At 64.2% G+C, this 25,837-nt stretch overlaps 4 protein-coding genes across 8 annotated transcripts; 3 read left to right on the forward strand and 1 right to left on the reverse strand.

The window, feature by feature from the left end:
* The first annotated feature begins 617 nt into the window (after positions 1-617).
* On the forward strand, positions 618-7,875 carry NOTUM (notum, palmitoleoyl-protein carboxylesterase). Its single transcript, XM_045085662.1, has 12 exons — positions 618-918; positions 1,733-2,091; positions 3,068-3,120; positions 3,200-3,295; positions 3,704-3,764; positions 4,035-4,093; positions 4,462-4,564; positions 5,143-5,334; positions 5,461-5,561; positions 6,113-6,260; positions 7,133-7,180; positions 7,392-7,875. The coding sequence occupies exons 2-12, from the start codon at positions 1,760-1,762 to the stop codon at positions 7,696-7,698; spliced, it is 1,500 nt and encodes a 499-aa protein (XP_044941597.1). The 5' UTR covers positions 618-918; positions 1,733-1,759; the 3' UTR covers positions 7,699-7,875.
* Positions 7,876-12,359: 4,484 nt separating this feature from the next.
* On the forward strand, positions 12,360-14,674 carry MYADML2 (myeloid associated differentiation marker like 2). Its single transcript, XM_004748680.3, has one exon. The coding sequence runs from the start codon at positions 12,624-12,626 to the stop codon at positions 13,545-13,547; it is 924 nt and encodes a 307-aa protein (XP_004748737.2). The 5' UTR covers positions 12,360-12,623; the 3' UTR covers positions 13,548-14,674.
* Positions 14,675-16,802: 2,128 nt separating this feature from the next.
* On the forward strand, positions 16,803-21,447 carry PYCR1 (pyrroline-5-carboxylate reductase 1). 4 transcript variants are annotated; one of them, XM_045085666.1, is made up of 8 exons: positions 16,803-16,955; positions 17,349-17,471; positions 17,726-17,796; positions 18,542-18,721; positions 18,934-19,155; positions 19,351-19,443; positions 19,613-19,776; positions 20,616-21,447. In XM_045085666.1, exons 2-8 carry the CDS (start codon positions 17,405-17,407, stop codon positions 20,779-20,781), a joined length of 963 nt encoding a protein of 320 aa, XP_044941601.1. In that variant the 5' UTR covers positions 16,803-16,955; positions 17,349-17,404; the 3' UTR covers positions 20,782-21,447. The 4 variants fall into 4 exon arrangements, with proteins under 4 accessions (XP_044941601.1, XP_044941599.1, XP_044941598.1 ...); XM_045085663.1 differs by having other exon boundaries at positions 16,886-16,951; XM_045085664.1 differs by lacking the exon at positions 19,613-19,776 and having other exon boundaries at positions 16,881-16,951.
* Positions 21,448-24,578: 3,131 nt separating this feature from the next.
* LOC123393512 (collagen alpha-1(I) chain-like) lies at positions 24,579-25,824 on the reverse strand. 2 transcript variants are annotated; one of them, XM_045085671.1, is made up of 2 exons: positions 25,028-25,824; positions 24,579-24,618 (listed from the first exon to the last, which is right to left on the reverse strand). In XM_045085671.1, exons 1-2 carry the CDS (start codon positions 25,680-25,682, stop codon positions 24,593-24,595), a joined length of 681 nt encoding a protein of 226 aa, XP_044941606.1. In that variant the 5' UTR covers positions 25,683-25,824; the 3' UTR covers positions 24,579-24,592. The 2 variants fall into 2 exon arrangements, with proteins under 2 accessions (XP_044941606.1, XP_044941605.1); XM_045085670.1 differs by having other exon boundaries at positions 24,582-24,631; positions 24,975-25,824.
* Between the last annotated feature and the right edge of the window lie 13 nt (positions 25,825-25,837).

A 25,837-nucleotide genomic window follows, 5' to 3' on the forward strand; every position in this document is an offset into this window, starting at 1 on the left:
CCCTGGAGGCCTTGAATCTCCTGCCCTACGAGGGGCTGCAGGTGCTTTCCAGAGGACACAGCCTCCCTGTTGCCCTGAACCAGGAGAGGGGCTCCGGAAGGCCTGCCCTAGTTTGGGCTCCGGTCCCAAAAGGCAAGGCCCGTCTTTAAAATGGGTGTAACACATCCCCTGGACTGTAGAGGGGAGGGGGTGAGAGAAGGTCTGCTGGAGCTGTCCATGGCACTTTGTGGGTGTGGAGGATGAACAATGCCTTTTTCCCCCACCCACCCGCTAGAATCCTCCTAAGCAAACACCTGCCCCCCCCTTGCCCTTTTGATTTCTGAGAAAGAATCTCCTTCTGTCCTCAGTGAGGCCCGCGGGGAAGGTGAGCCCATGATGAACTTGGTTGGGTGGAGGTCACTCAGGGGAGACCAAGCCCGCGGCTTATAGATCCTGGCCCCTGACTTCCCAGTGGTAGCTGGGGCAGGGAGAGATTCTTGGGGGCCCTTGGGGTGGAGCGCTCAGCCAGGGCTCTGGCAGACAGGATCCAGGACCCCACCCCGAGGCCCACCGACCTCGGTAAGTGGCAGCGCCCCACGGCTTCCCAGCGCCGCCCAGAATCTGTCCATCCAGGCGGCGGGATCTGGCGACTCCCCCGTGGCGCCGTGCCGGGGCGCCCGCTGCCTCCCGCAGGTCACCGAGGGCGCCGGGTCCCGCGCCACACCTGTCCGCTCCTCCTGGAGGCCCCGGCGCCGCTGCTGCCGGCCCCTCAGCGCGGGGCCCTGTGTCCGCCGTCGCTTTGATCCCGGGGGCCCCGCTGGATAAAAGTCCCGGGCGGCTCCGCGCCAGCGCCAGAGGGGAGCGCAGCCGAGCCGGCGTCCCAGCGGGCTGGCGCAGGGCGAGCGACGCCGAGGAGCCGGGGCCGCGGGGTCGGCCGCGGTGAGCGCGGGGCTCGGGCCCGTTCGGGGCGGGGGGTGCGGGCCGGGGTTCGGGTCGCCCGCGGGCTGCTCCGGGCCTGGGCGGCGGGGGGGGCGGGGGGCGGGGGGCCCCCGGGCGGCTCAGGTGAGCGCACCCGCCCTGCGCCCCCAGCCCCGTCGGGCCCGGTCCCTGCGCCGCAGGCGGAGTCCCGGCGCGGAAAAGCCCCGCTCCTGCCCGGCGCCCCCACCCCCGGCCCCGGCCCCGCCGCCCCTTCCAGCCTCCTGGGGGCGGGGGCGGCGGCGCCGGGCCGGCCGCGGGGAACGGAGCTGCCGGGACCGCGGGGCCGCGCTGCCCCCCACGGAGCCGGGCCGGGAGCGCCTCCGGCGGCCGCGGCGGGGTAGGCCAGGCCCCTCCGTCAGGCTTGCGGTTTGGGAAGAAAAGGCGATGCCTCCGCCAAGAAAAGAGCGAGCGCGGCCCCCTCCCCCTCCGCCGAGGCGGGCGGCGGCGGCACATCTAACGCGCGGGCACCCGGGCCGCCGCGGCCCCCGCAAACTACGCCCAGGCTCGGCCCCCGCCGCTTTATTGGCGCGGGCCGGAGCCAGCGCACCCAGACCCTGCGCTGCCCTCGCCGGCCGTGCGCGGAGCCCGAGCTGCCCAGGCCGACGGCGCCCGGCCCCCGGAGCCTCGACGCCGAGCCGCCCGCGCTTCCTCTGCCGGGCCCAGCGCGGGGAGCGGGGCGAGCGAGCAGGCGCGACCGGCGCCCTGCGGCCCGGCGCCCCCAGCCCGGTGCTCCCGCCGCCGCCGCCGCCGCCTCAAGGCCGCCCGCTCTCCGCAGGTGGCCGCGGGCCCGAGCGGCGCGGCCATGGGCCGAGGGGTGCGCGTGCTGCTGCTGCTGGGCCTGCTGCACTGGGCCGGGGGCGGCGAGGGCAGGAAGACCTGGCGGCGCCGCGGCCAGCAGCCGCCCCCGCCGCCGCCCCCGCCTCGTGCCGAGGCCGCCCCCGCGGCCGGGCAGCCGGTGGAGAGCTTCCCGCTGGACTTCACGGCCGTGGAGGGCAACATGGACAGCTTCATGGCGCAGGTCAAAAGCCTGGCTCAGTCCCTGTACCCCTGCTCGGCTCAGCAGCTCAACGAGGACCTGCGCCTGCACCTCTTGCTCAACACGTCGGTGACCTGCAACGACGGCAGCCCGGCCGGGTAAGGCCCGCACCCAACCGCCCGCCCGGCGCACCCCTGCAGGCGGCCCCACCGGGTTCCCGCCGCCTGGTCGCCCGCGGCGCTCGCGTCCTGCGTCTCCGTGCGCCCTCGGACGCGCGGACTCCCTGCGCTGGTCGCCCCCCGGGGAAGAGGAGCCGACCCTGGCGAGGATGAGGTGCGGTGGGGTGGGGTGGGGCGGCGCTCGGAGAGCTGGCGTCGCGCCAGGCCGGGCACTGACCCCTCGGTCACTGGTGCCCAACCCCTCTGTTCGCGTCCTTCGGTCTCTGGGCGGGGAGATGGCAGCCCTCGAGTGGGGAGGAGGCAACGCAGCGGGGCGGGGAGAGTCCTGCTGTACCAACATCCCCACGCCGGCTCCGCACCGACCCTCTCTGCTCCTTGCTGCTGCCGGGACTGCCTGGGGCCCCAGCCAGCCAGAGGGGCAGGGAAGGGGCGCAGGTGGGACGGAAGGAATGGGGGTGCGGCGTTGACCCCTGTCCAGCCCCAAAGCGTATGAAGGAAGGATGTAAGGCTGCGGGTCGGGAGTCGTCAGCGGGAGGACCCGGTGACACCCGCGCCCTTCCACGACCTCCCGGCGGGTCCCAGGGATCCCGCCCCACGCACACGCCTCTGGAGAGGGCGCTTTCCCGTCTCCAAGCAGCGCCGCGCGTCCCAGGAGATCCCGAGCCCAGCGAAGACCGCCCCTCCGCCCTCCCGGCCGCGGGCGCCAAGGTTACAGCGGGTCCCGCGCGGGGCGGGCCGTGGGGATTTTCCACGGACCACACAGCCCCGCGCGGCCCTTCCCGCCCTGCGAGCGCCACCTCCCGGGACGGCCACGGCCGGCGGGCCGCGCGCGCTCTGCGGGACCTGGCCGCTGGCGCCCTCGTGCGGCCGGAGCGTGCGCCGGGCGACAGGTGGAATGACCCTTTCGTCCCCAGAGCTGACCACCCGCCCCGCCCGTCTCCCCCCCCCCCCGCAGCTACTACCTGAAGGAATCCAAGGGCAGTCGGCGGTGGCTCCTTTTTCTGGAAGGTGCGTCCCAGGACCGAGGCGGCGCGGCGGGCGGAGGCCCCTGCGCGCGCGCGCCCTGACGTGGGGGCTGTGCCCGCAGGTGGCTGGTACTGCTTCAACAGGGAGAACTGCGACTCCCGCTATGACACCATGCGGCGCCTCATGAGCTCCAGAGACTGGCCGCGCACCCGCACAGGTGGGCGAGTCTCGAGTCTTAGACTGCCTGGGGCTTCCCCTTGGGGGTTCCAAGTTCTGGAACAACCCTTGCTGTCCTGGCTTTCTAGAGCCCTGGGGAGGCCCCACCCTTGCCCACCCCCCAGTTCTCTGGCCCTCCTAAGGCCAGGGCACCCACCTAACATCTTCATTCTCACTATGCAGGTAAGCTCCGGGGCGGCTTACCATGGCTGCCACCACTCATCCCTAGGCCAGGGGAGGGTAGGAGAGATCCAGGGTGGCATCCGAGTGACTGGCCTGGCCCACCTGCCTTGGTGCGGCCAAGGAGGGTCGCCCACCTCCCACGGCTTCCTGTGGTCTGGTTGCTGTGCACTCCTTCCCCCCAGAAGCTGCCCACGGGGCCCACTGCCTCTGTCCCCCCCCACTGCAGGCACCGGGATCCTGTCCTCCCAGCCTGAGGAAAACCCCCACTGGTGGAATGCCAACATGGTGTAAGAGGGAACAGAGGGTACTCCCTGGGGGGCCTACCTCCAGTGGGTTCTTTCCTGGGCGGGTCCCATGGGGGGTGGTCCTCATTGGAGAGGGCCCTTATGGGGGGGAGGAGTCCTTCCTGGGCAATCCTGTCCGTGGGGCCTTGTCCTCGGAGACTTCCTTCCCAGGAGGCCTTGTTCTCAGGATCCTTTCTGGGAAGGGGGTCGTTCCTGAGGGCCGTGGGTGGCAGAGGAGGATGGTGGCGAGCTCACACTGTGCTTGTGTCACAGCTTCATCCCTTACTGCTCCAGCGATGTCTGGAGCGGGGCTTCGTCCAAGTCGGAGAAGAGTGAGTCCCCGGCCTTCCTCTCTCTATTCCCCGCCCCCGAAAGACAAGGCAGGGAGGCCGGTCTCGGTCTCGGAACTCCCTCTAATCCCCTAACAGTGTGTCCCAGGATGCCTGCCCCAAACACCCACGGCTGGCTGTCCATGGCTGGCTGGGTGCCTGCGAGGGTCCACACTCCTGGGTGTTCCCTGGGGAGGGGCCCACGGCATAGCTTTGGGCCCCTGACCACTTCCCTCCAGTCCGCCCAGGCCACAGCCCCTGGAAGAGCCTCCAGACCCCCAGCTCGACCTCTTCCTCCTTCCAACCTGGAGGCAGGAAGCCTTGCTCTCTGTCTGGGCCCCCACCTGAAGCCACCCTCCCTCCCCCTGCAGATGAGTACGCCTTCATGGGTGCCCTCATCATCCAGGAGGTGGTCCGAGAGCTCCTGGGCAAAGGGCTGAGCGGGGCCAAGGTGCTGCTGCTGGCAGGAAGCAGGTGAGCCAGGCAGGGCAAGGCGGGAGTCTGCAGGGGTGCGGCGGGAGTGGGGATGGGAGGGCAAGCAGGCTGAGCCTGGGACTGTAGAGGGCTCCGGCTTCACCCTGCCTGGGCAGGGAGCACGAGGGTCCCCAGGGTTCAGCTACGGAGTGCTCCGCAGCTGGAGGCCGTCCAGAGACTGCTTCTGGGCCCTGTGCTCGCCAGAGGCCAGGGAGGCCTTGGGCAACGGTGACCTAGGTAATCGGGGAGGCATTCATTGTGGAACAGGACCCCTTCTCCAGGGCCAGCGTCCCTCCATGTGCGATCACACCTGATTACAGGCATGCAGAGGGCCCAGAGGGTATCCAGAGTCTAGAGAACTGAGCCTGAGCCCACAGAGCCCACCGTGGTTTGCAGATAAGGGAGCTGAGTCAGAGGGTGAGAGAAAGGGAAGGAGGAAGGCAGGAAGGGATCAGTGCCTCGGGGCCCCAGAAGTCTGGGAGCCCATTGTTCAGAAGGCTTCAGCACCCCAGGCGGGGCTTGGGGCTGGCCCCGGGGCAGGGCGGGTTCCGGGGCCTCACACGCTGCCTTCTCTGCAGCGCGGGGGGCACGGGGGTGCTGCTGAACGTGGACCGGGTGGCCGAGCAGCTGGAGGAGCTGGGTTACCCAGCCATCCAGGTGCGGGGCCTGGCGGACTCGGGCTGGTTCCTGGACAACAAGCAGTACCGCGGCACAGACTGCGTCGACACGGTCACCTGCGCGCCCACGGAGGCCATCCGCCGCGGCATCAGGTGCCAGAGGCTGGGAGGCCGGCCGGGCGCTGGGAGGTTGTCCGGCCCCTGTGTAGAGCACCTGTGGGTTGGGGGGGCCCGGTGGGGACGGGCACGGGGGCTGCCTGACCCCCAGCCTACACCCAGGTACTGGAACGGGGTGGTCCCGGAGCGCTGTCGGCACCAGTTCAAGGACGGCGAGGAGTGGAACTGCTTCTTCGGCTACAAAGTCTACCCGACACTGCGCTGTGAGGGGCCGCCGCGGGGCGCGGGGCGGGCGGGCGCTGAGCAAGGAGTGCTAGGCCAGGCTTCTTCAGGTCCGGAGTCTAGAGGCCGGCCCGGGGGGACACCACTGCCTGCCTACACGGGAGCGAGGTACCGGCGCTCTCCTGGTCTGCCTGGGACCTTCCCAGTCCCGGCCTTGACCATGCACTTGGCCCCAGGCAAGCCAGGGCGGCTGGTCACCCTGTGCACATTCAGTCAGGAATGTGCTCGGCATGAGTCCCCGTGCTGCCCTTGTTGGGGCCTGGGCCGTCCCTCCCTGCTCCACGCTCAAAGGGACATCACCAAGTTTTGGTCAAAGCAGAGAGCCTGGGAGCCAGGCAGGGGAAGGAGGTGGGGGATGGGTAACAGGGTCCTTCCTCAGACCAGGGTGCCCTGGGGGCTGGGATCCGGCACTCCCAGGGAGAGCCCAGCAGGTCTGCAAGCCTACCGTGGCCCTCACTGGGACCCCGGAGGCCCTTGGCCTGGGGTGGGGGCCGAGTGCCGAGGCGAGGCCCAGCTGAGCTGTGCCCCCCAGGCCCGGTGTTTGTGGTGCAGTGGCTGTTTGACGAGGCCCAGCTCACCGTCGACAACGTCCATCTCACGGGGCAGCCTGTGCAGGAGGGCCAGTGGCTCTACATCCAGAACCTGGGCCGCGAGCTGCGGAACACGCTCAAGGACGTGCCGTGAGTCCTGGAGACACCCCCCGACCCCGGCCCCCTCGGTGTGCGGCAAACTGCTGGGCTGCGCGGCCCCTGGCGGCCCGGGTGAGGGTGTCGGCCAGTGCTGGGAAGAAGGGAGCTTTCCAGCCGCGGGAAGACATGAGGCAGCTCACGTGCGCGTTCCCCTGAGAAGGAAGGCCGCGCAGCGCAGGATTCCAACCCCAGGACGTTCTGGAAACAGCAGAGCTGGGGGGCAGCAGGATCAGTGGGTACCAAGGACAGAGCTGGGGCGGGGGAAGGATGAACAGAGCACAGAGAATTGTCGGACAGCGAGACTGCTCCGTAGGAGACCGCGATGGTGGACACACGTCATTACACACGTGTGCAAACCCACAGAACGCACAGAGGCAAGAGCGAGCCGTGACGTACGCCACGGACTCCGCGTGACAATGACGTGTCCGCGCGGGCTCGTCAGCTGTGACAGACCCACCATCTGTGGGATGCTGATGGCGAGGGAGGCTGTGCTCGTGGACCAGGCGTGCACGGGGAAATCTCTCCCTCCCAGTGCGTTTTGATGTGAACCTAAAACTGCTTGAGAAATACAGTCTATGACTATACAGTCCGTGACTGTGGCATGTCCGGGTCGGCCTCCCCCCACGGCCCAGCTGGCCATGCCTGGCAGCGGTGCACTTGGAGCAGGGCTCAGAGGCAGAAGAGACCGGGGTTCGTCAGAGCGTGTGGGCTGGAGGGGACAGGGCCTGGTCCAGAGGAGCGGCTGGCCAGGCGCGGCTATGGGAGGAGGGTGGGAGCCAGGAAGGGGACGGGTTCCCAGGGGAGTGGGCACCGGGCTGGGTGGGGAAGGGCCCGGGGGTCACAGTGCGCCTCCTTCCGGACAGGGCCAGCTTTGCCCCCGCCTGCCTGTCCCACGAGATCATCATCCGAAGGTCAGTGTCCCCAAGTCCTGAGTGGATCCCAGCCCCAGCCCCAGCCCCAGCCCCCCGCGGGCCCCCTGCCTGGCCTGGCTCTGTGTCAGGGCTTTCTAGGGCCATCAGTACCACGTACACAACCAGCTGTGTGGCCAGCACTCAGACCCAGCCCGCCCCCTGCCCCCTCTGGCCACACTAGGTGACCCCCCACCCGGATTTCTGTCTGCAGCCACTGGACGGACGTGCAGGTGAAGGGGACCTCGCTGCCCCGGGCACTGCACTGTTGGGACAGAAGCTTGCACGACAGCCACAAGGCCAGCAAAGCCCCCCTGAAGGGCTGCCCGGTTCACCTGGTGGACAGCTGCCCTTGGCCCCACTGCAACCCCTCCTGCCCCACTATCCGGGACCAGTTCACGGGGCAGGAGATGAACGTGGCGCAGTTCCTCATGCACATGGGGTTTGACGTGCAGGCCGTGGCGCAACAGCAGGGTCTGGAGCCCAGTAAACTCCTCGGCATGCTGAGCTCGGGGACCTAGGCTCCGGCTGGCTATTCACCACTGCCTGCGGGAGGCCCCGCTGAGCCGGGGTCCTGGGTCCCGCCACCCCCAGCCCCCCACCCGGCCTCTCCTGGCCTTTTGTATTATTTTATAAAGTCACTTTTTTATTACTTTAATTTTTTTAAAAGGAAAATAAGAAATATATGATTAATGATATTGTTTTGTAACGTATTTTTTTTTTAAACAATGAAAGAAACAAAAAGACAACCGAAGAGCCTAACCTTGCGGGCGTGTTTGTTTGGGGGAGTCGCTGCCCACAGCACACCCCGACCCCCACCGCCCGGGCGGCAAGATCCTACAGGGCAGCCCCTGGACGCACAGGTCCTGTTCAGGCCCTCACCCTGCCTCGTGGCCCTTTCCAGACCCTTCTTCCAGCCATGCACGCAGCAAGCACGGGTCAGGACCACGACACAGGGGTCCCAGCAGACTGGGGACGTTCACACACTGAGCCGCTCCGAGTGCCACACACCCCGCGCCGTCATGCCCCGTCTCCCCAGAAACGTCACCCCAGAGAGACACTTGTCAGCCAGGGAACATTTTCTTTAAAAGTCTGCGTCATATCTGTTCTCAGAGGCCCCCTAGGCACATGCAAAGAGGCAGATTTGAGATGAAAACCCCCTCAGGCCCAGCCGGAACTGCCAATGGCCGCCCGGGGCCGGCATCCCAACCCAGCACAGGCATGCGGCCCGCACTGCTCCCTGCCTCCGTGGTGCTCCTCGAGCTCCCCACCAGTGCTGGGCTCACCATGTCGGCCTGCAGGACAAAGTCCCGGAGGTGGGGCTGCTCCCTGGGGGGGCTTCCTGAGCCCTCCCGCCTCGGGCACCCCAGTACATGGTCCCGAGCGGTGCTCAAGCAGGTTTTCTTAGAGCCCCAGATGGACGGATAAAGGAGCTGAGGCCTGGAGAGGCCACGGGGCAGAGGGAGGACCCTTGCCAGGCTCAGCCTGGGCTCTGCACCCGGCCTCCCATCACAGACAGGAGCTGGCAGACCCGTCCACAGAATGGGGGAGAAATCTCAGAGACCCCACACCCTCATTCCCAGCACGGCCCCCTGACCTTGCTGCGGGGTGTCCCCCCGTGCGGCGGAGTCTGACCAGCTCTGCCCACACATCAGGGCCACAGTGGGCCCGAGAGGGACCCGACCAGAGCCCAAGGGTTTCTGGGGCCTCCTCCCACCCCGCCCTCAGCCCACTTGTCACCCATGTTGGCTTCCCCAGGTGGCCCTTGGTGGCCCACTTGTAGTCTCCTCCATGGGCCACTGCCCCATGGTCCCCTGTGGAAACCCATGCGGTCCCGACGGTCAAGGCAATAGCGAGGTCAGGGATGGGGAGGCCAAATGCTGGGGACGAAAGAAGGTATATCCAGGAGTGACTGACCCCCCCTCTCTGGGGGGCCCAGAGAGCCACGGATAGTACGTTCCCTGTGGGAAAGGGGGTGGGGAGGGCCCCAAAGGGGAGAGTCACAGAAAGGGGCCTGCCACAGTTGAGCTGGGTGGGGGACTTGGGTGGCACGGCCCAAGACGGGCTCTGCAGAGAAGGGTGGCGGCAGCGACCCTCGTCAGGTCAGGCAGATGTCTTGCTCCGTCTGGGGCCAGCGCAGAGGTTAGCAGGCAGCCTCGTGCTCCCCGGGGGCACCAGAGCACCGAGCTTCATACCCTCGGTGGAGGCCTGATGGGACCCCTCCCCCCAAGGGAATACAGCCTTTCTGCACATCTTCCCGACCGAGAAAGAAAGGCGAGTGGTCAGTCCTGGCTGCCCTTCCCTGCAAAGCGCAGGACGTTGACGTTTGTCATCACGCCACGCCCCACCCCTCCCCAGCACTCCCCGTTTACCTGACTTCCAAGCATCTCCGTGCAGGCCGTCAGAGACCCCAGCCCTGTCTGGGCAGTGTCTGCTCCTCAGGAAGCGAGGCGCCCCCTCCCTCGCCACACCTGCTGCGGGTGCCTGGGAGGCTGTCTTCCACCTGCATATCTGGGCTGGCTGTCCCCAGGCACGCAGGGACACTCCCCACTGCTGGCAGCGCTGAGCCCAGTCTTCCCGGGATGCCCGAGGTTTCGGGCGCTACAAGCTGGATCTCTTGGGTGAGGGCATGGCAGGGGGGACCCCAGCAACCATTTGTGTGGTGCAGAAACGTGGCTTGGCTCACTGTTAGGATTCGCTGAGTTGTGAACTTTGTCTAAAGCGCATGGCACTCGTCTGCTCGAGAGAAATGAGACCACTGTCTGCTCTGACGGAGAGGGCTCCCCCGAGGCCAAAGGGCCATGTCCCCTCGCTCCCTTGGCCAGGGTCAGGAGCACACGCAGCAGATGCTGGAAGGGATGAAGCAGAGACTCCTGCCCGAGGGCACACGGAGCCCTGCCCAAGGACAGAGCCTTCCTCCTGAATGAGCGAGCCGGCCAGGCTCCCCAACGAGCGGGAGGAAGACCCTCCATCCATCCTGCCCCCTCCTCAGCGTTCAGACATGATCTCGGAGCATTAAAGACACGAGAACAAACAAGAATCCCTTATTTTACGGTTAGATTAGCTGTTCTGGAAAAATCACAAGCAGGCGCATCAGGTCAGACAACCCCTACCATTCCACAGCTAGAGGGGCTGTGTGTGCTCGCTGAGAACACTGTCCACGAGAGGCCCGTGGCTGCTGAGACCCTGGGAAGACAGCAGGAAGTGGAGACGAGAAATCGTGAACTGGGGACGATTCCAGTTCACTCCACGCCGATGGCTGCCTCCCGTGCTCTGGACACTCCCTGTCACGGTTCTCCCGACAGACTCCCTGGTTTTCCTGCCAAGAGCATCTCACAGAGTCTAACCAGAGGGAAACAGACAGACAGACAGTACAGGGGAGCAGGGGGAGGGGAGTAGAGACTATTCTGGAATGAAGGAAACTGAGAGACATGACAGACCGCGTCAAGATATGACCCCAATCAGAGTCTGCGACAAATGCTTTACAAGGTGCAACGTGCCGGGCGGGGCCGGGGCTCGGAGTGTTGAGCGCCCGGTGCCGGATCTCAGCTCAGGTCTTGATCTCATGGTCCTGAGTTCAGGGCCTGCAAGTCATAATAAAATTAATTAATTAATTAATTAAGAGGTATAAAATGTTTTCAGGAATAGATGGAGAAAATTGAGTAAGAACCATGTATCAGGTGATCATTCTTTTTATTTATTTATTTATGTATTGGACAGACAGAGATCACAAGCAGGCAGAGAGGCAGGCAGAGAGAGGGGAGGAAGTAGGCTCCCCGTGGAGCAGAGAGCCCGATGTGGGACTCGATCCCAGGACCCTGAGACCATGACCTGAGCCAAAGGCAGAGGCTTTAACCCACTGAGCCACCCATGCATCCTCATTCTTTTTTTTTTTTTAAGATTTTATTTATTTATTATTCGAGAGCGCTTGTGTGCACATGCATGTGTGAGAGAGAGAGAAAGTGAGCACAAGCAGGGGAAGTGGGAGAGGGAGAAGCAGGCTCTCCGCTGAGCAGGGAGCCTGATGTAGGACTCAATTCCTGGACCCCAGGATCATGACCTGAGCCGAAGACAGATTTTACCGAGTGAGCCACCCAGGTGCCCCATCAGATGATCATTCTTAGATTTCCCAAGTGTGGGGGTGCCTAGTGGCTCAGTCATCCGGCCTTCAGCTGAGGTCATGATCCCGGGGTCCTGGGATAGAGCCCCCACTTTGGATCTCTGCTCATCAGGGAGCCTGCTTCTCCCTCTCCCTCTGCTGCTCCCCCTGCTAGTGCCTGTGCTCTTGCTCTCTCTGTCAAATAGATAAATAAATAAATAAATAAATAAAATCTTTTTTAAAAAAATGTCACAACTGTGGGAGAATGGCTTTATTCTTAGGAGGTGTCCATAGAAGTATCTTGTGGCAAATCATCATATCTGCAGAATTAACTCATATATTATTTAAAGATTTTATAATTTATTCGTCAGAGCCCACAAGCAGGGGGAGCAGCAGGCAGAGGGAGAAGCAGCTCCCCACACTGAGCAGGGAGCCCAATGTGGGACTCGATCCCAAGACCCCGGAATCATGACCTGAGCTGAAGGCAGACGCTTAACCACTGAGCCTCCCAGGCATCCCCAGAATTAATTAGTATTATTAATAATTAATGGTGTGGGGGAGAGAGAACACAAATAGGGCAAAATATTAATAATTCTTGAATCCAGGGGCGCAGGGGTGGCTCAGTCGGTGAAGCATCTGCCTTTGGCTCAGGTCGTGATCGTACACTGTTAATATTTCAGCCTGAAGAAGGGAGCCCTGGGGTTTTTTCTAGGAGTTATTTAAACTCGAGGAAAGACAAGTGACCCCTAAATGACAACTAAAACGCTGTGTCCTGGGGTCAGTCCAAACACCTCCAGGAGATCAGGCTGAGCGAGAGCCCAGGGGACTCGGACGGCAGGGTCCTAAAACTGTCCCAGTCCCCACTGCTCCCCTGGCCTCCCTGAGAGCCTCCTCCCTCCTCACCAGTGCTGGTCCTGGAGGCCTCGGTGCTCCCCCCCCCTTCTCTCTTCTCCCTCCTCCTCCCCCGCAGGCCCCGCCTCCAACTGACCGACAGAGGCAGGTGCATCCGAGGCTGCCAGCAGCCAAGGGGTTAATGGTCCTGGCAGGGGCTTGGCAGCGGGATGCAGGGGTCAGATGACCCTCCGGGATGGGGACAGACACACCAGGCTGCTATTCCAGGGCTCCAATCATGACCACCTATTTATAGAGCCGGGGTGCTTGGCCCGCCCCGCGCAGGCAGCGGAGAGGCAGCCGTGCTGCAAAGTCAGGCGGAGTCGGCGTCATCGTCCGTCCCTGCTGCCGGCAGCCGCACCTGTCCCAGCCGCCACCGCAGAGAGAGGGGCCTCGGCCCCACAGAGACACCGGGGCCCCAGGGGAACCGCACCAGGCAAGGACGAGGCCGGCCAGATGGGCAGCGCCATGGAGCCCCCCGGGGGGCGGTATCTGCACCTAGGTGCTGTGACATCCCCTGTGGGCACGGCCCGAGTCCTGCAGCTGGCCTTTGGCTGCACAACCTTCAGCCTCGTGGCCCACCGGGGAGGCTTCGCGGGCGTCCAGGGCACCTTCTGCATGGCTGCCTGGGGCTTCTGCTTCGCCCTCTCCAGCCTCGTGGTGGCCTGCGAGTTCACCCGGCTGCACAGCTGCCTGCACCTGTCCTGGGGCAACTTTACGGCGGCCTTCGCCATGCTAGCCACGCTGCTGTCCGCCACGGCCGCCGTCCTCTACCCCCTGTACTTCGCCCGGCTGCAGTGCCCCCCCGAGCCCGCGGGCTGCACGACCAGGGACTTCCGCCTGGCAGCCAGCGTCTTTGCGGGGCTCCTCTTCCTGGCCTATGCCGTGGAGGTAGCCCTGACCCGGGCCCGGCCGGGCCAGGTGGCCAGCTACATGGCCACGGTCTCGGGGCTCCTCAAGATCGTCCAGGCCTTCGTGGCCTGCATCATCTTTGGGGCCCTGATCTATGACAGCCGCTACGGGCGCTACGTGGCCACCCAGTGGTGTGTGGCCGTCTACAGCCTGTGCTTCCTGGCCACGGTGGCTGTGGTGGCCCTGAGCGTGACGGGCCACACAGGGGGTCTGGGATGCCCCTTCGACCGTCTGGTGGTGGTGTACACCTTTCTAGCCGTGCTCCTCTACCTCAGCGCAGCTGTGATCTGGCCTGTCTTCTGTTTCGACCCCAAGTACGGGGAGCCCGGGCGGCCCCCCGACTGCCCCCGAGGCAGCTGCTTCTGGGACAGCCAGCTGGTGGTGGCCACCTTCACCTACGTCAACTTGCTCCTGTATATCGCCGACCTCGCCTACTCCCAGAGGATCCGCTTCGTGCCCAGCCTGTAGCTGCCTGCCCACCCGTGCTCTCCAGGGGCTCCAGGCACCATGAGGGGGACCCAGGTGAACCAAGACCCCCAGGAAGCAAGCCAGAGGGAGGCAACCGGCAGAACCGCTCCCGGATTTCTGGCCAGGCTTGGGGAGGGGGGAGGGGAGGCAGAGGGACAGAAGGCCCTGAGCAGGCCACAGGAAAGTGTCCTCCCCCCAGCCGCTCCTAGCCCTTGTCCCTGTCTGTCTCTCTCTGTGTATCTCTCTTATCTCTGTCTGTATCTCTCTCTCTCTGTCTCCCTCCATTTGCTGGCCCTCCCTGGTCCAGTGCCACCCACCGTTAACAAGAAAAGCCTTTGAACTGGGTGCTGTTGTGACCCACTTTATAGATGGGGACACGAAGGCTAGGGTTTTGGAGGCAGTCCCATATGCCCATCAGCGTCTGGAGACCCCGTCCAGGCCGTGACCTAAGTAGAGTTGAAAAGGGTATAGTTCCCAGGGGTGTGGGACGGACAGCTGTCTCAGCAGGGTGCTGCTGGGACGCTCTGCGCCACCTCAAAGAGAAGGAACCAAGCATGGGGATCCCACCACGCCCATCTCTGAGTGGCCATAAGAAGGAATCATGGCGTGGTCATACGGGACAGCCTCATCAGGCTAGAGACAGTGTCAGGGACCTGCAGGGGCCCACAGAGGGCTGGCAGCACCCTTGTACGCAGAATGTGGGGAAGAAGCTGGGTTTGCACCCCGGGAGGGAGTGCCCACCAGGCCCCTACCATCAGCCCCAGGGCAGCAGCTTCTGCAGTGCCCACTGTGGGCTCCCAGCAGGCACGTCTGGGGTAGCCCTGATCCAGGGGGAGGGCCCAGCCTAGGGCAGCCACTGGGTCATGGAGCCCGGGCACTGGACACCTCCGTAGTACTCACAGGCCCGTGACCTCCGCTCGAGCATCCGTTCACCCGGCCGCTGATCACCAGAGCCTACAGGGGCTGTCACCCTCCTCACTCCCGCCAGCTTCTCCTGCTCGAGAGCCCAGCTGGGGCCACCCCAGACCAAGCCGCTGGCTGCCCCTGAGTACAGCAGCCCCGTGGCCCATCCCCGGGAGCAGGAAATAAACACTAATGTTTGCATCCTGTCTCTGGTGAGCATCTCTCCGCCCAGGGGGCAATGGCCAACTGCACCTCCTGGGCCATTCCCTGCAGTGTGAGTAGGGGAGAAGGGACAAGATGGGACGTGACTGAGGGAGGAGGGGCTCTTGGGCTGAGGGTTGGCCTCCCGAGGGAGTAACAGACATTGTCCTCTCCCTTGGTGGGCAATGTGGCTGGGGGAGATGAGGCTGATGCCGAGCTGGTCTCCCTCCCTTGCCGTGGTGTTCAGTATCACCAACACCCCACACTCCCGCAGGGGGTTGCGGGGGGGGGGCGTGGGCCCAAGCAGCTCTTAGGCTTGGGTTCCAGGGGCTCCCTTGTGTGAGAGGGATGGCTCGCTTGCCTGATAGGGACCACGCACTCACAAGGGTTCTTATCTGGAGGAGACAGGCATCATCGGCTCAACAGCCAATCCCCAACGGGACCAGTGTGTCCTGAGGTGTCCTGACAGCCCTCACTGACTGAGGGAGAGCGGGGGCCAGGGGGCACATCTCCAGGCGACAAAGGAGCATATGGGTCACATCCTTCCTAGCTCACAGGGAGGCCTGCACCTCGACCAGTCTTCCTCCTTTTCTAGCCAAACTTCTGAAATGGTTATCTGTCACCGGCTCCCCAGTCTCCTCATTGTCCAGTGGCCTTGTGCTCCCAGTGCTCCACCTACCCTAAATTTAAAAGGTCTGTGGGGGAGACAAAGTGGGAGGCATCCCACTTTGGTCAACATGGCAGAATCCCTCCTGGAGGCTTGCCTTGGGATGTTCCTGCAGACAGCCACTCTCCGGGTCAGAGGACTTTTTCTTTTTGGAGGAGGGAGTTATTTGTTCTTATCAGTGAAAAACAGTACTTTTTGAAGGCAGGGGTTCTGTCCTTTGATTATGTCCAGGCAGGGAATACTCAGAGGGACTGCTGGGCTTTATCACTATGGCTTGGAGTCTGGGCCAGTCCCAAGACAGTCCACTTTGGACAAGTGGCGTGGGGTCAGGGGCAGATGCTGGTGGGCAAGAGTCTCGGGGGGGGGCACTTGGGTCATGAGGTTTGGTGGGCATGGATCCTGGGAGTGACAACTGGAGAAGCGCCTCCCTCAGAGGGAGAGCACTAAACGTTCTGCTGCCCTCATATGGGGAATGCCAGGAAATCTACCTTCCGTTCATGGTCACTACCCATGGGTTTGCTGGTGCTGGTGGCCACCACTGTGTCCACAAGAACTCATAGCCCTGCTTCTGGAGCACAGACGTCAGGGTAATGCCAGATCAGGTCCGAGAACAGCTTGTCACCGTTGAGGATACAGAACTGAAAAAATAGAGCAGGTCACCTGTTCCCCTGAGGTAGGGTGGGGGTTGCCAATGACTATTATTTTTGCCCTTAACACTTCTGCTGACTGGGACCCTGGACTATGTCAAAACCCGAAGGCAGACTCAACTTGTTCTCCAAATGCAAACCCCCGGATTCCCATGGACACTGCTGACAAGATGTCGGGAGACGTGGGAGTGCTCCACGGGAGCTGAGGGACACTATAGGATCTCATCTTCTCTTTACTCATTGGTCACTACTGGCCCCAAGCCCCTGTTTGCGGAGGTTTAGGCCATACAGGACTATGGCCTCCGTCATGCCGCAGCCTGGAGAAAAGACCCGCAGAGAAAACCCCAGTTGGGAGAAAGATGGTCTGGATCTCACGCGGGATCGACCTAGACCTCCCGGGTGCACCCCCTACCCCACCCCCGCCCACCGATTTTGAGATTCTGAAAAGGCTTAGGCTATCCTCTCCAGTTTTCAAGCTTCGTGGTACAATAAATAAATTTTAAAGCTACAAAACACAGTATCAAGATAGTGCTACATTTTAAATGTTTCCATTTCGCAAACTGCTTTCAAGCCTCCCGCACGCTCGCACGCACGCGCACAAAGGAGCGGAGAAGCGAGGACACAGAGGAACGGCGCACCCGGGCCCCTCGGCTGAGGACCCCAGCCCGGCGTGTGCGGGTCCGCCCGGCCCACTCCCAGGCCCCGCGCGGGGAGCCGCAGCCCCGGCGCGCTCAGGGCCCACGCAACGTCGCGGGGCGCGGACCCGGGGCGGGAGCCGGGGGCGCGGGGAGGCCGGGAGGCCGCGGGGCCGGAGGCGCCGGGCGAGCGGATGATGCAACCGCCCCCTGGCTCCTCCCGCGCCCCTCGATTGGCCAGCGCCTGGCGGCCGCGCCTCCGATTCGCTGGAGCGGCGGGGGCGGGGCCGACCGGCTCGGGTGCCGCGTGGCGGGCGCGGCTCCGCGCATCCCGGGCGACCCGCGCGGTCGGTGGGTGAGTGGGCGCCCAGCTGGGGTCGGGCGCGGGCGCGCGCGGGGCAGGAGGAGGCGCGCCTGCGTGCCCCAGCTAGGGCCTGGGGTGGGGGTGGGGCCCGGACGTGGGGGGCGTCCGGGCTCCGAGCCGTCGCCCCCCGCGGCTCTCCGGCTCCGGAGGCCGGCCCGCCGCTCGCCGTGGCCTCTGTTCGGGGCCGTCGGGACTGTCCGGGCGCGGAGACTGGAGCCGCCGCGGTCGCAGCCGGCGCGCGGCCTCGGGCAAACTTGGGCCGGCTGCGCTGGCGGTGGGAGCGGGGGGGGGGGGGGGGGGGGGCGGGGCCAGCGGCCGAGGGGCCGGGCCTGGCACCGCCCGCCCGACTTCTTGCTCTGGGTCCTGCCCCGTCTCGTCCCGTAGTTGCCCCTGCAGGGCCGGTGGCCGCCGGGAGGGCAGTGGGCGGCGCCTCCGGCAACATGAGCGTGGGCTTCATCGGAGCTGGCCAGCTGGCCTTTGCCTTGGCCAGGGGCTTCACAGCAGCAGGTAAGCCCTGCAGCCGGGAGGCCGCGGGCTGGGCAGGGGGTGGGCCATGACCCTTCCACCGGCTGGGGGGTGAAAGGACGGGTCTGGAAAACTTGCCCTGTTTGAGCCCTGGGGGAGAGGGCAGCCTTGGGGTGGTTGGGGGTGGGGCAGGAGTTGCTGTCTTACTCTGGGGGTGGGATTTCCACTTTCCTTCCCGTGGACGTGAATGGGGGAGGACAGGACAGACCTTGAGGAAGGATCTCTGTTACCCGCAGGCATCCTGGCTGCCCACAAGATCATGGCCAGCTCCCCAGACATGGACCTGGCCACGGTTTCTGCCCTCAGGGTAGGTGCAGGGTGGACAGGGACCGGGAGGTGGTCCCTGAAGGGGCTAAGTCACTGTGTCTGGGGTGAGTGTGTGATGATAGCCTTGACCCTGAGGGCCCCAGGTGTAAAGGTCCTAGTGAGAGACACTGTGGGACCACCACCCTTCCCAGGAGAGGAGAGCCCTGGGCCGTAGCACCCCACAGACCTGCCTGCTGGCCTGCTGGTAACAGCCCTTGCTCAGCTCCTGGGACCTGGGGACAGGCACACGTGCAGCTTGTGGGAAGGGTGTGCTGGACTGGAATGGGGTTCCCCAAACAGAGCCTCCACAGGGACTGTGGGAGCCCAGCAGATGGGACCACAGAGTTGGGGCCAGGTCAGACCCATCTGGGGACTGAATACAGGTTTGGTTTGCCACAGCTGAGTTAGGGCTCCAGACCTCAAGCTGGGAGAGCCTGCGCACCCATAATGCCGCTCACCCCTGGAGGCTTGCCGCCCACGATGGGGTGCATCAGGGCTGTGGCGTGGGTACTCATCCGTTTTCTGTTTCCAAAAGGGTCGTATATCAGTGCAGAGAGCTTGGGCTTCAGGGTGGGTAGGGTGACTGGGGGCTGTCAGAGCTCCGTGCCCTGAACCCCTCCCCAGCCTGTCCCCGTTCTCAGCAGCCTCAGTCCTCTTCTATGCCCGAGGCTCTCAGCTTGGGGAGGGTATGAGGGGGCGCGGCCAGCCATGTTGGCAGGCTGAGTCCCCACTGGCGCTCCCTGCAGAAGATGGGAGTGAACCTGACTCCCCACAACAAGGAGACTGTGCGGCACAGTGACGTGCTCTTCTTGGCCGTGAAGCCACATATCATCCCATTTATCCTGGACGAGATCGGTGCTGACATGGAGGGTCGGCACATCGTGGTGTCCTGCGCTGCTGGGGTCACCATCAGCTCCATCGAGAAGGTGAGCATTGTGGGTGCAGGCTGGTGGGGTCTGAGAAGGGGGTAGAAGCATGCTCTGCGCTGTGTTTGGGAGCTCTGGCTGAGAAATGGCCGATTGGCCTTGCCCGCAGTGAGAAGCCAGGAAGTGCTTGGTTGGGCGAGTGCGTTCCCTGAGGCCAAGCACACCCTGCTGGGCAAGGGGCCACACAGACACACAGCCACTCTCCCCTCCAGAAGCTGATGGCATTCCAGCCGGCCCCCAAAGTTATCCGCTGCATGACCAATACCCCGGTTGTGGTGCGGGAGGGGGCCACTGTGTACGCCACGGGCACCCACGCCCAGGTGGAGGATGGCCGGCTCCTGGAGAAGCTGATGGGGAGCGTGGGCTTCTGCACGGAGGTGGAGGAGGACCTGATCGATGCCGTCACCGGGCTCAGCGGCAGCGGCCCAGCCTACGTGAGGACTGGGGCTGGGCGGCCAGGGGTGGTGGCGTGGCGGACAGTTCCCAGGACGGGGCACATCCTCCTTCCTCCTCCCTGTCCTGGCTGCTGTGGGCGGGGCTGCCCGGCAGCACCACCACCTGGAGGAGGAGGAGGAGGAGGAGGAGGAGGAAGGGCCTGGGGCAGTGGCTTAGGTGCCTTTTCCCTGCAGGCATTCACAGCCCTGGAGGCCCTGGCAGATGGGGGTGTGAAGATGGGGCTGCCCAGGCGCCTGGCAGTCCGCCTCGGAGCCCAGGCTCTGCTGGTCAGTGCTTTTCCTGATGCTTTGCTGAGGGCTGCTCCTTGCCCGGCCTGACGCTGTTGCGGTGGGCGGATGGGGGAGAATCAGCAGGTGCACGGTGGCTGGGGCTGGGGACAGTGGCCTGCAGGCAGGAGAGGTGCCCTGCAGCGGTCAGCGGCTCTCTCTGGTGCAGGGAGCCTCCAAGATGCTGCTGGACTCAGAACAGCACCCGGGCCAGCTGAGGGACCACGTCTGCTCTCCTGGCGGGGCCACCATCCACGCCTTGCACGTCCTGGAGAGCGGGGGCTTCCGCTCCCTCCTCATCAATGCTGTGGAGGCCTCCTGCGTCCGCACACGGTGGGCCCCCCGAGGCTGCCTGCTCCTGGCTGCGCGACTCGGCCCGCCAGAGCCCTCACGTGTTCTGCTCAGCCTTTCCCCGAGCACACATTTACTGAGGCCTGGCAGCAGTGCCCGAGGGTCATGGCTGGTAGTACCCAGGCACCCATTGTCCTGTGGAGACGGGCTGCCCTCCGGGCCCGTGTGGCGCTTCCCACGGGGGGTCACCACTTGAGCCTGCAGACCACGGTGACCATCCAGGCTGGGGAGGCAGGCCAGTGGGAACCAGAGGGATCTCCTGGGGCCCGGGTCACACCCTCCTCCCGCCCGCCCCCTCCTGGGGAGACTTGGCAGGTCAGCCGTAAGGGCACTCCGCTGTGCATTTGCACCAGCGGGGTGACACCAGCAGGGTGACGGCAGAAAGGAAATTAAAGAGGAGGGACAGCAGGATGTGCGGACTTGGCTTGGAGCTCAGGTCTGCAGGATGGACAGGCGTGTCTCTCGCATCCCTGCCCGCCCCAGTGAAGCCCAGAATGTCTCTGAGTGCACGACCTGACGGCGAGGGACGACCTGGGAGGCAGTGCTACCCTCTGGCCCCAACCTTCAGGGGATACGGACAAGGCACATGGCCCCTGCTTGGGGCAGGGATGGGTTCAGGGGCTCAGGGGCTGCTAGTAGGTTTGGTGACCCTGAGCTGATCTGAGTCAGTAGGAGGCAGCGGGCAGGGGCCTGGCCTAGGGAGCTGAGGTGGGAGACAGCACAGAGCGCCCAGGCCGTCGGGGGCTTCCTCCTCCCTGGTGAACAGTTGGGCGCAGGTCGGGGGCACGGCCTGGAGCTAACCCCCATCGCTGCCTCCATAGGGAGCTGCAGTCCATGGCCGACCAGGAGAAGGTCTCGCCAGCCTCCATCAAAAAGACCGTCCTGGACAAGGTGAAGCTGGAGTCCTGTGTGGGGTGCTCCCAGAGCCCTTCTGGCCACTCCACGCCGTTCCCCCAAAGCCTGGCCCCAGCGGGCAAGGAGAGCTGAGGTGGCCAGCACGCTCACCAGGCTGCTCTCCACTGTCTCTTCCCTGCCGGGCTTGGCACCCCTGCGCTGGCTGTCCTTAGCCCCAGGCCACACAGGGTGTCCCCACAGCAGCCCACTGCCTGCCACTCGAGTCGGCTCAGGGCAGCAGGGGTTGTAACCAGGGAGGGGCTGCGTCGCTTCCCAGCGGGAAGTTGTGTGGTCACTAAGTGCTTCCTGGCCCGGAACAGATGGATTCTCCGACCTCAATGTCCCCCTTCCTCCTCCCCCAGACCGGGTCAGGACCTCTTCTGGAGTTCAGGAGGCCTGGGGGCCTTAAATGGTCAGCCGACTTGGGGCTAGGCCCCTTCCTGAGTACAAAGGTCAAGGTTCCCCCCTGCACCCCCACTCCCCCAGAGGCCCAGCCGAGGAGGGAACCCCGTCCCACCCCTGCCCCTTCTCCAGTCTCTACTTGAGGTGAGGCCTCCTCATTGTGAGAAGGACCAGAGGATCCCAAGTGTCCTGAGTCCAGCAGCCAGGACCACAGCTGCAAGTCCCCTGAATCGCCGTTCGGCGTTTGAGAAAAGGGCTCCTTAGTTAGTCCCGGATTCTGAGATCTGTGTGTCCTGTTTCCTGCCGAGTCTGTCCCTTCTCCACCTTTTGGGTGAAATACATTGGTTTCCAACCTGTTGCCTTGTTTCTAACTTCATCCCACGTGTGGAGGAAGGGCCCCAGCGGTCCTAGAGGGACCTTGTCGAGTGTCCTCTTAGTCACCACCTGCTACTCGCATCGCACGGGTCCTGGAGCCCTGTTTGGCAAGGCATTCTGGTTGCGGGGGACTGAGTCCCAGCAAGGGAAGGTAGAGGGAACTCCTGGGGAAGAGTGCGGTGCTTTGCGCCTCAGCCCTAGAGGCGAGATTGGATGCTGGCCCCGGTGGCCTGGCTCGGCGTGCCCCACTGTGGGGGGGGGCAGCCTCTGCACCCCCAGCACCTCCAAGCTTACCGGGGCACACATCTCTTCACACAGGCAGGGGCGGGTGAAGGAAGAGCCCCCAGGGAGGTATGTCAGGGCTCTCCAGAGACTCGGACCAGTAGATGTCACATGTCTGGGCCTGGGGCGTCTGTGTCCCCCTCCTGTGTGGGGGCAGAGGTGGGCATGAGGGAGCCAGAATCACCTCTGACAGCACCTCGGCACCCTCTCCCTGGGGAAAAATGTTTCCAGAAGAGGACAGGCCACAGGCCTGGCCAGGACCCAAGCTGGCCCCTGGCCACTCCCTTCAACTCAAGGCTAGTCTCATCACTTGCTGGCCATGCATGAGGGGGCACGCGGTTAGCACACATGCTCTGGCTCTAGGAGAGTGAGCAGGTGGGTCTGAAGTGTGGAAGAGGCACATGGTGGCATCGGAGGAAGCTCGGGTCCAGAAAAGCTGTGCGCGGAGGCTTTACTCTGGCCCACAAAGAATGTCCTGGGTCTCAGCAGAGGGGACGTGAGCTCTCAGGCTGTGGTTTTGGATCAAGCCAGAGTCCCGCTGGTGGGGAAACGGGGAAGCCCAATGAGCCAGGCAAGAAGGCTGCAGAGGTGAACCAGGCCTCAGGGTCTCACGGGGACAGATACCCAGACACTAACCATGAGCACAGCCCCATGGGGAGCAGGGACCTGTTTCACACGGGTCCGGGGCAGGCCAAGGACAGAGATGGGCTTCAAGGGCCAGGGGCCCCCAGATGCCAGCCAGGAGGCATTGCAATGCTACCATCTAGAGAAGCCGTCACAGGGGTCCGCTGGCAAGGGTCAGTTAGGTATGCCTTCCTGGCTCCCGTCACCGCCAGCTCTGACCCCTGCCATGCCCTGGATGTCCCCAAATGGGGCAGTGGCTAGAATGAACTTACTGCCTATTGCCCAGTGGGCCGGGTGAATCCAGTGGGAAAACCAGCTCCGTCTGCTTGACCCGTCTGCTTCTGCCTTAGTTTCCTAATTGGAAATTAGTTAATAGCCTAACTTTGCCCTAGGCTCCTGCCTGCCTGGATGGGGTCTTTGCCCGACTTCTCCTTGCCAGTCCTTTCCTGTAGCAGGCTGACCCTGTCCTGTGGACCCCAAGTGAGCTGGACTCGGGCTCCAGAACAAACAAGTCGGCAGCCCTTGGCCAGACAGAGAAGGAAGAAGTACATCCTGGGAGGGCCCTGGCGTGGGCCCATCTCCCTGCCTGGACCCCCGTGGAAGAAGGGTTAGTCAGTCCTTGTGTCCTGAGCCTCCTTGTAATGTCAGGTTTGGGGCCTGCTGAACTCCAGGAGAACCCAGTGGGGTCCCCAGATCTGCCTGCGGAGGGCGCGAGCAGAAGGGGGAGATCTGGGAGGGGTCAGCAGGAGGGCATGGGCAGGCTGCAGCGGGAAGCCCGGGGACGGCCAGGCTGGACCAGAGAGCTGGGTCTCCGCGTCTGCCCACCGAGGCAGCCCCAGACGCCAGTCATGGTGATGCTTGTGGACCGGCAGGGATGCTGGAGCCTGTGGACCTGTCACTTTCTGGTGTCACTCCCCAGTGTGGCTGCAGTGTTATTCCCAGAGACGGATGTCCTGGGCCCTGGGTGGGGGCCAGCCAGACTTGGGGCAGATGAGACCAACCACGGACTCTCCGGGGCTCTCTAGCTGGACCCAGAGACAGATCCTGAAGGCTAGGCTCTCTGGGTGTTTGGACAGGGCACAACCTCATCCCTGAGGACCTCCCACAGATGTGCAAACAGACCCGCTGCCCGTTACTCTGCAGCAGATCGAAACCTTGTTTGCAAACTCTCCGCACCTCTGCAGAAGAGTGGGGTGAGAGGGCAGCGAAGGAGCCTGGGCGGTCTGGAACATTCCTCTCCCCACAGGTCCCAGAGAGTAGAAGGTGGGCAGCCTAGCCCCCCCCATCGCATGTCCAGAGGGCTGACCTTAGGGCCCAGGGCCACCTGTAAGCGGGAAGCAGTCCTCACATCCGCACTCTCGCTGGCCTCCAGGTGAGCTGGGCCCCAGTGCACTTCTCATTGACCTCTCTGGTGGCCCGGGATAGGCACAACCTCCCGCCTGCCTGTCCCCTCTTCCCAGTGGCCGGGTGTGTTCCCAGTGGGGAGGAAGAGACACCTTGCCAAGAGTAGAAGCCTCCTTGGGGAGAAGGAGCAGGCAGCAGCACAATGGGTAAGTCAGCCTCTGTCATCTACCGCCTATAAACGCAGCCAGGCCCCATTGTGTGAGAACTGAGGAGTCGGGGGTATGGGGGCATGAGAAGACTAGCCAGCGAGCCTCCAACAAAGCGGTTGGTCCCCAGGCCCGGGTCAATCACCTGTGTTTCCTGATGGTGTCATGGTTCCAGCCTGAGCCGTGTGGCACCAAGCCAACCCCCATGACCTGCCTGGAGTGGCTCTCAAGGCCCAGCAGTAAGTCAGGCCCTACATCCCTACCAAGTGTGACCAGGAGAACGGAGCTGGTGGTGGCGGAGAGGAGGCTGGCGGAGGTGGAGCCCACAGGAGTGCACTTTCGTCCTCAGGGGCAAGCCTTGTTCTGTGTATTTAGTAGACTTTAAAAGTCATGCCCTTGAGGCACCTGGCTGGCTTAGTCGCTAGAGCAAGCAATCTTGGGGTTGTGAGTTCAAGCCCCACCTTGGGTGTTAAGATCACTTACAAATAAAATCTTTAACTTTTTAAAAAGATTTTATTTGAGAGAGACAGAGTGAGCGAGCAAGAGAGAGGGAGCACAAGCAGAAAGGAGCGGCAGGCAGAGGGAGAAGCAGACCCCACACTGAGCAGGGAGCCTGATGTGGGGGTTGATCGAGGACCCCAGGATCGTGACATGAGCCGAAGGCAGATACTTCACCGATGGAGCCACCCAGGCGTTCCTACAAATAAAATCTTAAAAAAACAAAAAAACAACCAACCAAGAGTCATGCCCCAGATATATTAAGGCCCTGGAGAACAGTGTGGTGCCCTGCCCTTAAAGACCACCTCGAAATAGACCACCACGCACAACCCTACAAAGCAGGCGGGGTACAAGGCATGGTGGGATTCACAGAGGAGATCCTGAAGGCAGGCAGGGGGTCCCTCGGGGACCCTTATGTCCCTGGCTTCCGGGTCCTCTGCCGATGGCCTTCGTCAGTTGGTGGCACTGAATTCCCACAGAGACCCGGTGTGTGTGTGTGTGTGTGTGTGTGTGTGCTGCCGCCGCCTGTCCCTCACCGCGCCTGGGCCAGCTCACCTGAGTCCCACCGACCTGCCTCGCAGGATGAGTCGCTTTTCCTGGCTCTATACCTGTTCGAGGACTTGGAAATGGGATCCCTCCGGTGTCCGTTCTAACCCCGGGAATTCTGAGCAGCAGCGAGAGGTCCTCACAGCAGGGGCAGGAGCGGATTCCGCCCGAGGGGACGGGGTCCCAGACAGGTGCGGTGGGTGCACCCCTCTCACCGATGTTTTCCGGGCAGTCCCGGGAGCTGCGCCAGGGCTCGTGGCTAACGTGAGGTCTGGGGCGGTGGGTGGGGACACCCCGCAGCCCTCGCAGGTGGCCGCGGCCAGACCTCACTGCGAACCCTGGACAAGGCTGTCGGGTCGTCTGTGAACCGGCCCCCGCTGCCCGGCAGGGCCGAGGCGGGTCCGGGAATGACGCGGGGGGGAACGCGCGCTGTGCCCGCCGTGCAGCCTCGGAAGCGCCTCGGGGACCGTGTCCGCGACGCACGGGGACCTCAGGGCCGCAGCGGTCCCGCGGGTCAGCAGAGCGGGACACGGGCCCCCCAGCCCTCCCCCCGGGGCCCCCAGCCTCGCGGCCCGGGCGGGTCCTGCCGGGGCCGGGGGCGGCGCGCAGGGTCCGGAGCCGGCTCCGGGCGCGCAGGCGCAGTGAGGACGCGCCCCGCAGCCGCCGCGGCCGCCGCCGCTTCCCCTTTAAGCCCCGGCGGCCGCGTCGCCGCTTCATGAATGGAGCCCACGTGACCAAACATCATGTGACGTCTGTGGAGCGGCGGCGGCGGCGGCGGCGGCGGCGGCGGATCCCGAGCCTGGTCCGGCCCGGCCTTCCCAGCGCGCTCGGCCCGGCCCGCGCAGGCGAAGCGCCCCCACCCCGGGCCCGGA

This window comes from Mustela putorius, unplaced genomic scaffold, assembly GCF_011764305.1.
Source record: "Mustela putorius furo isolate JIRA1106 unplaced genomic scaffold, ASM1176430v1.1 tig00000873_pilon_pilon_pilon, whole genome shotgun sequence".
Classification (NCBI taxonomy): domain Eukaryota; kingdom Metazoa; phylum Chordata; class Mammalia; order Carnivora; family Mustelidae; genus Mustela; species Mustela putorius.

What these genes read in the sequence shown, in the direction of transcription:
- NOTUM (XM_045085662.1), top strand. Translation starts at nt 1,760, where the DNA reads ATGGGCCGAGGGGTGCGCGTGCTGCTGCTGCTGGGCCTGCTGCACTGG. An exon ending in TTCGTCCAAGTCGGAGAAGA is followed by an intron (nt 4,094 to 4,461) that starts GTGAGTCCCCGG and finishes CTCCCCCTGCAG; the next exon opens with ATGAGTACGCCTTCATGGGT. An exon ending in CACGAGATCATCATCCGAAG is followed by an intron (nt 7,181 to 7,391) that starts GTCAGTGTCCCC and finishes TTCTGTCTGCAG; the next exon opens with CCACTGGACGGACGTGCAGG.
- LOC123393512 (XM_045085670.1), bottom strand. Translation starts at nt 25,682, where the DNA reads ATGAAGCGGCGACGCGGCCGCCGGGGCTTAAAGGGGAAGCGGCGGCGG. An exon ending in GGCAGGTCGGTGGGACTCAG is followed by an intron (nt 24,632 to 24,974) that starts GTGAGCTGGCCC and finishes TGTTTTTTTAAG; the next exon opens with ATTTTATTTGTAGGAACGCC.
- MYADML2 (XM_004748680.3), top strand. Translation starts at nt 12,624, where the DNA reads ATGGGCAGCGCCATGGAGCCCCCCGGGGGGCGGTATCTGCACCTAGGT.
- PYCR1 (XM_045085666.1), top strand. Translation starts at nt 17,405, where the DNA reads ATGAGCGTGGGCTTCATCGGAGCTGGCCAGCTGGCCTTTGCCTTGGCC. An exon ending in CCATCAGCTCCATCGAGAAG is followed by an intron (nt 18,722 to 18,933) that starts GTGAGCATTGTG and finishes TCTCCCCTCCAG; the next exon opens with AAGCTGATGGCATTCCAGCC. An exon ending in GCGGCAGCGGCCCAGCCTAC is followed by an intron (nt 19,156 to 19,350) that starts GTGAGGACTGGG and finishes TTTTCCCTGCAG; the next exon opens with GCATTCACAGCCCTGGAGGC.